At 49.0% G+C, this 12,363-nt stretch overlaps 1 protein-coding gene across 1 annotated transcript in view; it reads right to left on the reverse strand.

Annotated features, from left to right (window-relative positions):
* TXNDC16 (thioredoxin domain containing 16) overlaps window positions 1-12,232 on the reverse strand; it is a 44,040-nt gene extending 31,808 nt beyond the window's left edge. The window contains exons 1-7 of the mRNA XM_063159634.1: window positions 12,169-12,232; window positions 11,323-11,560; window positions 4,916-5,110; window positions 3,922-4,004; window positions 3,137-3,210; window positions 1,915-1,989; window positions 356-477 (exon numbers count right to left, since the gene is read on the reverse strand). Coding sequence (XP_063015704.1) covers window positions 356-477; window positions 1,915-1,989; window positions 3,137-3,210; window positions 3,922-4,004; window positions 4,916-5,075 — 514 coding nt within the window. The 5' untranslated portion in view covers window positions 5,076-5,110; window positions 11,323-11,560; window positions 12,169-12,232. The remainder of the gene's footprint in view (window positions 1-355; window positions 478-1,914; window positions 1,990-3,136; window positions 3,211-3,921; window positions 4,005-4,915; window positions 5,111-11,322; window positions 11,561-12,168) is intronic.
* Window positions 12,233-12,363: the final 131 nt, after the last annotated feature.

Here is a 12,363-nt window from a genome sequence, read left to right on the forward strand (position 1 = left end):
CACACTGTGAAGGGAAGTGAGCAACTGGAGCTGGATCCCATTCCTGACGCCCAGCAAACAGGTGCTGTGTGAGAATCCATTCTGCAGAGCCAGGATTTATTATTTTTAAGACAGCAACCACTGGCTTGCTTTCCCTCTCCAAGTCCATCTCTCAAGGTTTATGCTCCCAGCAAAACTTTTCTGGTGCAAGTGATCCCTTTGGAAACAAAGCAAGGCATATGGAAGTAGAGATCTTGTGGCTGGGAGGCCCTTTCAGGTTTTCATCTGCAGGATTTTGGGTCAGAAACTCAGCTCCTGGATATTCTACCAAAAAAAGGCTGGGGAAGAGAGGAAAGATGGAAATGAGCATCCATACCTGCTGTCCCAGTAGCTGGTACATAGGCAAAGACCATGTTGGACTTCCCCTTCAATACATTTTCAATGTTCTCAAGGTCTGCCAGTGTTTCAACATATTTAACTTCATTAAAGAGCAGGGCACTGAGGAGGCAAAAAAAACCTCATTAGCAACTGGCTGAAGAGTAAATTTGCAGCCACACAAGCATGATGGGGAAAACAGGGTAAAATTCCAGCTTCTGGCTGGCAGATTAAGGATTCACAGCCAAATGGAAGAGCCCAGGTGTGTGCTGGGGAGTTATCTCAAGGGAAAAAGTTTAACAGGGTCAAACCATTATGAAGAGAGAAGCTTGACTGAGAGCAGCCTCTGGAACACCTTGATGCCTCAGGTTCAGCTTTTCTATTTTTCACATTCTGTGCTGCTTTAGTGTGTGGGTCTGAGGGGATATTATGGGATGGTGAGCTCTGTGCACAGAGCAGGGAGACAAAACAATTCCTGCTCCAGCTGGGCACCAAGGACAAATGACCCAAATCTCAGCCCAGGAGCACAAACCCCGTGGGCTGGAGAGAGAAAAACAAGCAGGGTGGGACTGCAGGGCTAAAGCTGGAATGGGACAATGAACTGCAAGGTGCAAATGGAGCAGAACTGATCCCAGGGACAGAGCCCGTGCCCGGCCGTGCATTTTGGGGCCATTTTGGTTGATCTTGGGTGCAGCCCTGGCTGGGCTCTGGTGCTGCCCAAGGTGGATCCATGGAGGAGATGCTTTGAATGAATCCCTGCTTTATTCTGGAACTCTGTTGTGGTGTGCTGTAATGTCCCATTTTGGCCTTCCAGGTCATTCCCCCAGGTGTGCCTGCGCCTCTCTCCCTTCCCCCTTGCCCCCATGCTGAGTGAGTCCTGTCAATCAGGCTGAACATTCCAGCAAGGCGTCGTGTGGTTGGTCAAGTTCAAAGGATGCCCCTATGCCCAGAGGTCATTGGCCTTTCTGGGTGTCATCTTCCCCTGAGACCCTGCCCCTCTCACCTGGTTGGTGGCTCACCTGTACCTCCCCTCCCCCTGTCCCTGAGCTTAAAAAGGTGATCAGACCATGCGGCCGGGATTCTGTTGGAGCAGTTGCTCACGTTCAGACCTCTGTAACCATGGAATAAACCTCTGGACATTAAACCCTCCAGCAGAATCCTCTCCTTTTTCTCTTCACCATCGCCTGAAGCCATTCCTCCTGAGGTAATGGAGTTCCTAACAAGCCTGGACTTGTTCAGTGCCCAGCTGCAACCACCAGCAAGCCAAGGTATCTCTGGGGTGATACACCGCAGTTGCTGCCTTTGGCCCAGCAGCGAGGGTCAGACTGGCCCAGGCACAATCTAACTGGTAATATTGGGAGCCTTATTCCAATAGAACTCCATCCAGCCTCTGCTCTAGGGCAGCCTGCACAAGGCATCAGTTTCTGGTGACCCAGATGGGACACAAGGCATCAGCCTGGGGTTGGAATTTAGTGGCAATAGAAAGGAAAAGGATTTCAGAGAGTGGGATGTGGTCTGGGCATGTGGGGATGGACTTCCAGGGATGTGGTGTGGACTCACAACAGAACGTTGGCGACGATGGAGTTGCCGTCGAACAGGGCGTCGGTGGGGAACTCTCGGATCAGCCGGTGCCCTCTGCAGAGAGAACAGAGAGTCACCAAGGGAACTGAGAGAGAGTCACTGCGTGGATCCATGGGAAAAGGGAGCCAAGGCAGGCACAGCAGGACAGGGAGGATGATGGAGAAATGGCAGAACACACTTGAGATGTCTTTGAGCTGAGCTGGGAATTGTTCAAGCCCGGTTGAGCAGGTTCCTGCTGCACTTGGGGACATGGTGGCCTTGGCAGAGCTGGGGAAAGGGTTGGACTCAATGATCTTAAAGGTCTTTGGAATGGTTGCACTTGATGATGTTAAAGGTCTTTGGAATGGCTGGACTCAACAATCTTAACAGTCTTTGGAATGGTTGGACTGGATGACTTTAAAGGTCTTTGGAATGGTTGGACTTGATGATCTTCAAGATCTTTGGAATGGCTGGATTTGATGATGTTAAATGTCCTTGGAATGGTTGGATTTGATGACCATAAAGGTCTTTGGAATGATTGGACTTGATGATGTTAAAGGGCTCTGGAATGGCTGGACTTGATGATCTTGAACGTCTTTGGAATGGTTGGACTTGATGACCATAAAGGTCTTTGGAATGGCTGGATTTGATGATATTAAAGGTCTTTGGAATGGTAGGACTTGATGACCTCAAAGGTCTTTTCCAACCTTAATTATTCCATGATTGTCAGTACAACAGTCAATGAGAACTGAGCTGATTCATGGAAAAGCTTCCATGTGACAGCCCTAGGAGAGACCGGGAGCTGAACCTTCCCACCCAGGGCAGAAGAGTTAACCCCACCAACAAGGAGAGCACCAAAAAGTGTTTCTTTCTTGGACCAGACCCAAAACCTTGAGGTCTGAGTATAGGTCTGGGGGAGGGAGGCCAGAGGAACAGCAGAACACTGATGGAGAGTTTCTCCTGTGGTTTCATTCCACAGCTCATCCCTCTGCTGCTCCAAGGAACTTGGGGCAGGAGGGGAGAATCCACACTGAGGACAAAGCATCTCCTCTGCCTGGGCTGGAATTTTGGGGGCACCTTTGGCTGAACTGTGCAGGTCACTGCTGTCCTCATGGCTCCTCTCATTCCTCCACTGACATCTCTGACTGCTGACAGTGTTTCCTGAAACATTTCCTTCAAACTGGGAAGAAATCCCAGTGCAGAGCCCAGAAATGCCCCTCACCTGAACAGGAAGGCTTTCCTTAATGCATTTTCTTTTCCACAATATCTTGAGACATCCTCCTTGGGACAATTCACCTAGACAGCAAATACATGTAATTACAGATGCAGCCCCACAATGACCCCACACAGCCCCTACAGCTTTCTGTCATGCAAGAGTGTAAATTCAGCCTCTCCAAACCTCCTGGGAGGGAAAATCCACCAAAATGGAGGCCACAGATGGAGAGGGGAGTTTGTACTTCAGTTTTCCAGCTCAGCCTGCTGATTTGGGTCAGATGGGATCAAAGCACCCCATGATCTGCCCAGCATATTCAAAGTGACAGATCAGTGCTTCCTTACTGACCCTGGTCTGTAGCTGGAGGAGATTAAATAAATCCAAATATAAATATATAAACACTTCTTAGAGTCTAATTACACTTGCCTGAATTTGTGAATCTGCATAAAATTTCAGCTAAAAACTCTTTTGTTTGAAATATTTATTGCACTGAGCTGAAAAGAAGTTAACCAACCTCATCCATCATGGAACATGGACACTGGAACAGGGTGCCCAGAGAAGTTGGGGATTTTCCATCCCTGGAAATGTTCCAGGCTAGGCTGGACAGGGATACCCAGGATGGTGGAAGGTGTCCCTGTCCATGGAAGGTGAGGTGGAGAGAGATGAGCTTTAAGGTCCCTGAAAGCCAAAGCTGTTCTGTGAGTCCATGATCCTATGAAAAATTTGTGTTCATCTTTCCTTGCTCATCTCCTACTCATCCATCCCACCCAGCAGCTTCCCTGAGCCCCACTTACCTTCACCACAGAGACACCATAGTCCTGGAGGGCCTCAGCTGAGCTCTCAATGTGCTCCAGGAAGGGCTGGGCACCAGGAGAAACTGAAACAAACAAACAAAAAAAAAAACCTCTGCAAGTCCTCAGGGTGAAGAGCATCCTCCTGCCACACACTGAGGTGTGGGAGATGTTCCTCAGCCCATGGCAATGTCTTTGGGAAATCACACCCAGGGGATCAGGAAGAACAAAAGGAAGGTCAGGGATCTTCTCCTAATCCATGACAGCCTTGAGTTCTCCTTCATGAAAGGGATTCCTGCTTTTTCTAGCAGGTGTTATGGAAGAGGGGAAAATTCTTAGGAAATTTGCTTTTTCCTTCAGAGTGCCTCCAGAAAATAATGCAGAAAATGAATGAAGATGTTTGAGGGACTGTGCCTGAGGACACAGCCAGGAAAGAACCCATCCCAAGGGGTCAGGAGCACTTGGAACTGTGAAAACACAGCACCTGACCAGTTCTTCAAAACCCCTTTGGGTTTAAAAACCTTAGGAACTGCCCCTTCACTGGGGAGGGCCACAAGTTGATCAGAGGGATGGAGCAGTTCTGCCAGAGGAAAGGCTGAGAAAATAGAAAAGGCTCTGGGGTGAATTAACTGCAGCCTTCCAGTGCCTGAAGGAGCCAACAAGGAAGATGAAGAGAGACTCTTTAAAAGGAATGGAGGGACAGGACCCAGGGAATGGCTTCCACTGCCAGAGGGCAGATTGGGAAGAATTCCTGGCTGAGATAGAATTCCCAGAGCAGCTGGGGCTGCTCCTGGATCCCTGGCAGTGTCCCAGGCCAGGCTGGACAGGGCTTGGAGCAGCCTGGGACAGTGGAAGGTGTCTCTGCCATGGCAGGGGTGGAGCAGGATGGGATTTAAGATCCTTCCAACCCCAAGCATTCCATAATTCAGTGATTGTTCCACTCTCACCAAGCCTTGCTGAGCTCTCAGGCTGATGGAAACTCACATTAAACACGTACCACTGGGGCTGAAAAAAGCCAAGGATGCTTTTCCAGCTTCCAAGCCACTGAAATAGTGCTGGGGGCTTGGCTCCTGCTGCAGGCTGGCACTTCCACACAGTGGGATGGAGAAGAGAAGGAAAACCAAGGAAGAAACCCATCTGTCCTTTTGGGCTGGCATGGCTGTTCCCAGCTACAGGCACAGGAGAGTCACAGCTGGGAGAAAAAATAATAAAAATAAAATATAATACATAACCACACACAAACACATATATGAATGTCTCTCTGTTTTAGTCTCTGTTACATGACTGTAATTTCCAACAGTGGAAATTATTATTAATATGACACAAACATCTTGAGGATATTATGAATTAGTCACTCAATCCACAGGCGACTCAGACAACTGCAAAGAGGACAGCAGAGGCCACTCCATTCCCTCTGAGTGTCCCTTCAAGTGCACAGACCCTCAGTGCTTTCAGCTTTAGGGCTGCTTTTCCTCCCTCTTTTTCATTTCTTTTGAGTCAAACAAAAATCCCATGCACAGGCATCAAAGCAGTGACAGCAGCATCCACAAACCCCCGCCCAAACTGTCTCAATTCCTGCTACAAAGCTTCCAGGGTGCCAGCAGAATTTCTGTGGCCCTGAAAGGTGTTTGCAAAGGGATGGGATGTGTTGTGGTTGCCAAAAAACTCAATGGCCATTTGAGGTTCAAATAGGAGAGCTCCTGTTTCAGAGCAAAATAGCAATGTGCATCTTCTGGCACTTGTTTCTGGTCAGAGTGAGGGAGAATTTTGCAGGTATATTTATAAAGATTTGCTAGCTGAAGTCCTTAGCATGAGGATGTTCTGCTGGTGCTTCAGGAACACATGTTCCAAATTATTTTTTTTTATAGAATAACTGATTTCTCTCTTATATTTATAAGGATTTATGTAACTTAAATGGATGCTATTTCTGTATATACTGCTGGGTTTTTTCTTTACTCTGTGATCAGACGTTCTATACAATTTAACCTTTAAAGCATTAATTAAAAAAACAGATTGCCCTTGACCTAAAATATGTGTAGCAATAAGTCAGACAAGAATTCTGTAAAATCTTTTCTGCTTCTGGCTGCTGATTTTGCCACTTCTCAGCAGCCACCTTGACTTCCTCAGAGAATTAAGTGTGAATTTTCCTGAACAGATTGATTTTGGTGGGAAGATAGAACAAGAGGACACAGTCTCAAGCTGCGTCAAGCGAGATGTAAGTTAGAATTAAGAAGGAAATATTTCACAGAAAGAGTGGTCAGATACTGGAATCATTTACCCAGTGAGGTGGTGGAGTCACCATCCCTTGAAGAGCTCAAAAAAAGACTGGATGTGGCACTTGCTGCCATGATCTAGTTGAATAGTTAGAACATGGGCTGGACTTGATGATCTTATAGGTCTCTTCCAGCCTTGAACTGCTGTGATTCTGTGATTCTGTGAAGTGTCCCTGCCCCTGGGATGGAACAAGATGATCTTTAAGGTCCTTCCCAAGCAAAACCAATCTGGGATTTTGGGATTCTCACTCCAGGCCATGGCAGATGATGTGAGGAGGTTAAAGGATGAGGAGGCACCTTCTTCCCACTGCATTCCTCCCCAGCCTGCTCCTCAGGGATTGCTCTCTGCTGCTGGAGCGTGGCTGCTCCCTGCTCAACAAAGGGACAAAGCTGGGACTGAATCCATGCAGAATTGACATCATGAGCTGCAGCTGCTTCCCTCAACAAACAGCCCTGTGTCCGTGGGCTGTCACTGCTCCAAGCCCTGGCAGAGGCTGGCAGCTCAGCACGGCTGCCCTGGGATCAGCCCAAGCTCCAACACTCCAAAAACAAGCAGGGAAAGATCCTGTGCCATGCTCCAGGAGTGAGGGCAGGCACACTCAGCCCTCACAGGCTCCTTCTCCAGGAGCTCAGGGCTTTGGACCAGGCCTGAAGGCACAACAGAGATGGAAATACATTAATTTTGTCTTTTTCTTTTCATCTCAAAATCTCCAGTTGTCTCCTTTCCAGCTTTGGGCAGTGTCAGGCATTTCTGGTGCTGTGCCCTCCCATCTGTTCCCCTGGCTGACAGAGGGGACAGGGATCAGGCTGGGGGGGTGATGTTTATTAAATGACAAACTTGGCTACTGCAGGATGGAAAAATAAACACAATCCTGGCACGTGGGAACCAGCCAGCTCAAATGGGAGAGCTCACTGTCAAGGGAGGAAGAGGAGCAGCCTCCAAGGACTCAAAGATGTCTCAGGATTGTATCTGGAGGAGAGGGTCAGCAGCTTAAAACATAACTCCAGCCCCCAAGGAGAGCTCAGAGTCCCTTGCAGGGCCTGAAGGGGCGCCAGGAGAGATGGAGAGGGACTGGGGACAAGGGATGGAGGGACAGGAGCCAGGGAATGGCTCCCAGTGCCAGAGGGCAGGGATGGATGGGAGATTGGGAAGGAATTCTTGGCTGTGACAGTGGTTATGCCCTGGCACAGGGTGCCCACAGAAGCTTTGACTGTCCCTGGATCCCTGGCAGTGCCCAGGCTGGACAGGGCTTGGAGCACCCTGGGATAGTGGAAAGTGTCCCTGCCCATGGTAGAGGTTGGAATGGGATGGGATTTAAGGTCCCCTCCAACCCAAACCATTCTGGGCTCCAGTGAAAAACGTGTGCTCAGCCCTTCCCTGCTCAAATCCTCTCACCTCCTCACCCCTCCCTCCTGCCCAGCAGCTTCCCTCTGCCCCCCATCAACCCAGACATGAATATTCAGCTTTTAGGCCATTTCCTCTGTCACCTCTTTCCCATCTATGGAAAATGAACCCCCTAGGGCTGGAAACAGCCAGAGCCCTGCACCACTGACACCTGCAGGACTGCCAGGGATGTGTGAAATACCAGGGATGTGTGAAGCAGCTCTGTGTCACTGCTGGGAAACCTTAAGCCATGGCCAGGGGACAGCCTGGCACAGCACAGAGGGAATGCCAGGCCTGGCTCGTGTCCCACTGCCATCATGCCAAGGCAGAGCCAGGCAAGGTGCCTGAGGTCACTGCAGTGACCTGAAGTCAAACCAAATCCACCAGAAATATCCAGCCCAAACTCCTGTGGGGGCAGAAACTGCTTGTGCCACTTCAGCTTTGTTTGGGAATCCTGCAGGGGAATCCATGGGCTGTGATCACCTCTGGTCCCAGCTGCTTTCCAGGACACTGCTCCTCCTCAGCTGCCAAGATTTATCACTGAGGATATTTATCCTCAGGGGAGGGTGTAAGAAATAAATTTATAAAAATTTTCAAAGTTGAATAGAATATATATATATATATATATATATATATATATATATATATATATATATATATATATATATATAATATATATTATATATTATACATTATATATTATACGTTATACGTTATACGTTATATTATATATGCTATATATTATATATTATATATTATACATTATATAGTATACATTATATAATATATATTATATATTATATATTATATGTTATATATTATATATTATACGTTATACGTTATATTATATATGCTATACATTATATATTATATATTATACATTATATATTATATAGTATACATTATATAATATATAATATAATATAATATAATATATAATATATAATATATAATATATAATATATAATATATTATATATTATATATTATGTATTATGTATTATGTATTATGTATTATGTATTATGTATTATGTATTATATATATTCATTTACAAACTTTAAAATAAGAAATACTAACTTAAAAACACCATAAAATAAAGCAAACATTATTAAAAAAATGCTATAAAATAAAGCAAATATTATTAAAAAGAAAAAAAACAAAGTAAACATTATTAAAACAAAGTAAACTATAAAACAAAGTAAACGTTATTAAAAAAGAAACAAATTCCAAAAGATAACCTTACAAATAAAACTAAATACTTTAGAAAAATAAAACTATAAAAATTGCATTGTAGAAAGACTCACGAGGGGTAATTTTAAATAATTAACTTTAAAACATTTAGAATGTAATGTAACAAAAACTAATAAGCTAAAAAACACTTATCATTAAGAAATAGTTCACTTCTAATTATAATAATGGAAATTATAACATCTGTTATAAATAATGAATAGTTCACTTCTAATTATAATAATGGAAATTATAACATCTGTATTATCTCACCCTTCACATATAACTAAAAATAAAATGAAAGTTTTTAAAGCACCTCTCAGTTACCACATCTCTAAGTCAGAAAAAGCCATAACCCCCCAGGAGGGTGTTGTGGGGTGGGATTTAAGAGTCACAGGACAAGGAGGAGCTGCTGTCCTGCTGGAATTCTGGCCTGCCCAGCCAGCTGGAACCACCCCACCATCCATGGCCTTCCCTGGACTCAGCAGAAACTCCACCAGCCTGGGCTTTAGTGCCAGTGATGGAGAATTCACACTTTGTCCTGTCCAAATATCACCACAGAACCCAGAATGGTTTGGGTGAGAGCGACCTTAAAAACCAAAGTTCCACCCCTGCCATGGCAGGGCCACCTTCCACCATCCCAGGCTGCTCCCAGCCCTGCCCAGCCTGGCCTTGGCACTGCCAGGGATGCAGGGGCAGCCACAGCTGCCCTGGGCACCCTGTGCCAGTGTCTCCCCAGAAATCCACCTCCCCTGTGAGTTTGATCCTATTCCATCCTCAGAGGCCTCAGCTGGTGAGTTTTAACTCCCTAAGTAATGTTCCTACACCAGGAGCATTCAGGATGCTCCCACATGGAGTCACTTCGAGCTCTCCTGTGCTGACAGACCCCAGTGAGGGCTCTCTGTGCAGCAGGACATTCACCCCACACCCTGCTGGCACAGATTCTTGGCAGCATTCTCACCTGCCTTCCATGCCCTTCTGGCAGCACTCACCCAGGGAGCTGCTCTCCCAGGTTTCCTGGCAGGGGAGGCTCAAAGCAGACCCCAAACCCACGAGGGGCTGGCTCAATCCCTTAGCTCCAGCAGGATGGACAGGCTGAAGTTCTCCCTCCAGCTCACCTGGATGTCCCAGCACAAACATCCCTCCTGCTGCTGCTCCAAAATGCAAGGCAGAGAGGAACACTGACAGCTCCTCCTGCATTTCTGCCCATGCAAACGGGCTTCCTTTGGGTGATCCAGAAAAATGACAGAATCCTTAAGGCTGGAAAAGCCCTCTAAGATCATTGAGTCCAATCATTCCCCAAGGGGGATGGCTCCCACTGCCAGAGGGCAGGGTGGGATGGGATATTGGGAAGGAATTCTTGGCTGGGAGGGTGGGCAGGCCCTGGCAGCTGTGGCTGCCCCTGGATCCCTGGAAATGTCAAAGGCCAGGCTGGACAGGGCTTGGAGCAGCCTGGGATAGTGGAAGGTGTCCCCAGGAGTGGCACTGGATGAGTTTTAAGGTCCCTTCCAACCCAACCCATGATTCCTTGCCTGGAATTATATTAACTTTTAATATTTTTCACTACACATGTCCCTTCCTTGCTCCAGACTTTTCCTACACAGCCAACAAGTTCATCATCACAAACCCATGATAATTATCACAGGTTCATTATCATCACCCAGTTAGCTGGCACAGAGCTCAACCCAACTCCTTTCAAATTTTCCAAAAGCAAGTTCTTGGACACAACTGATTTGAGTAGAATGATAGAGCTGCAATTCCCCAGTATCTGGAGCTGGAATAACAGTGAGATGCTTCTCCAGAGCTTTGGGATGAGCCTGCAATTATGGGACTGAAATAACCACTGGCCCTTTGCACTCACTGCATCTCCCTGCCTCCTACAGGGGCAGCTGTGGGAGCATCCTGAAGCACAGGGATCCTTTCCTGGGAACATCCAAGCGCATCCCAGTGTGCTTTGCCTGGATTTTTGCTGAATTTTTTGCCTGGATTTTTGATGCTCCCATGCTGCCCTTTATCCTGCCACTTCCAGAAGAGTTTCACTTTCATTTTCATTTCCAGGTCCAACTTGCCAGCAGCCAGGTCTCACTTGCTATCCAAGGCTGCAGGAGGGACAGAGAGCAGCCTCTGTCTCTGCCCACACCAGGAGAGGAGGGCTTTGATTCCTGTGCACAGCAGACGCCCTGCAGCATGGAATCACACAGGCTGGAGAAAACCCCTAAGAGGAGTCCAGCACTGCCAAACCCACCACTAACCCATGTCCCCGAGTGGTTTGTGAACATTTCCAAGGACAACGAATCCACCGCTTCCCTGACAGCATCACCACACGCTGGAATCACCATCTGCTGGTATCTCCACCTGCTGAATTCCAACACTTCCCTGCTGGAACCAGCATCACCCACTGCTGCTCCTGCTGCTCCATTCAGTCTCCTTGGGAACCAGCCCCTCGAAATCCCCGGAAAGCAGCCAGCACTGGGTGCACATCACCGAGCAAGCTGCGGGCGGCTCAGGGCTGTCACCTACCTGGTGTCCAGAGCGTTCAGGCCGATGTCCTCATCCCTGCCCCGCGGTACTGGGACAGCACCGAGGCGTCCCTCGGTCCCGGCTGCAGGGCTGGAAAAGCCTGGATGGGCTCAAACCAGCGCGGGTGGTCTGTGCCAGCCGGGGAAGCGATCCCTGAGCCGGGCGAGGCCTCTCGGTATCCACCGGAGTCAGGAGCTGTTCGCAGCTGAGCTGTGCCGGCATCCACGGGGATGGCCGCCTGCACGGAAGGAACCGACGGTCCGTGAGGGACACCCGGACAGTCCCAGGGACGTTCCCGGTCCGTGAGGGACACCCGGACATCCTCAGCCTGTAACGGGGATGTTCCCGGTCCGTGAGGGACACCCGGACAGCCCCAGTCTGTAACGGGGATCTTCCCGGTCCGTGAGGGACACCCGGATATCCTCCGCCAGTAACGGGGATGTTCCGGTCCGTGAGGGACACCCGGACAGCCCCAGAGACGTTCCCGGTCCGTGAGGGACACCCGGACATCCTCAGCCAGTAACGGGGATGTTCCCGGTCCGTGAGGGACACCCGGACATCCTCAGCCTGTAACGGGGATGTTCCCGGTCCGTGAAGGACACCCGGACATCCTCCGCCAGTAACGGGGATGTTCCCGGTCCTGTAAGCGACACCCGGACATCCCCACAGAGCCTGAAGCGAGGATGGTCACGCACCCCGATTCTGCCTGCGGAGGTGCCCAGATCCCCCCGGCTCCTCCATGAGACCCCTCAGCACTCCCCTCACGGCCCCTCTCAAGCCTTCGCTCCCCTCTCTCATCCTTCTCATCCCTTCCTCCCCTCTCCCCGTCCGTCTCTCATCCCTTACCGGCTCTCAGGGAAGGAGGGAAGGAACGAAGGATGGCGGGCGGGCGGCGCCGCCAACCCAACAAGCAAAGCGGCGGCGCGGCGGGGGCGTCGCGCGGGTGATTGACAGGCGGCGCCGGCCAGTGGGCGCGGCGGGTGGGCGCGGCGAGGGGCGTGGCCGGCGGGCGGCCAATGGGGAGCGCGCGCCGCCGCCCCT

The sequence above is a fragment of the Melospiza melodia genome, chromosome 6 (assembly GCF_035770615.1).
Source record: "Melospiza melodia melodia isolate bMelMel2 chromosome 6, bMelMel2.pri, whole genome shotgun sequence".
Taxonomy (NCBI): domain Eukaryota; kingdom Metazoa; phylum Chordata; class Aves; order Passeriformes; family Passerellidae; genus Melospiza; species Melospiza melodia.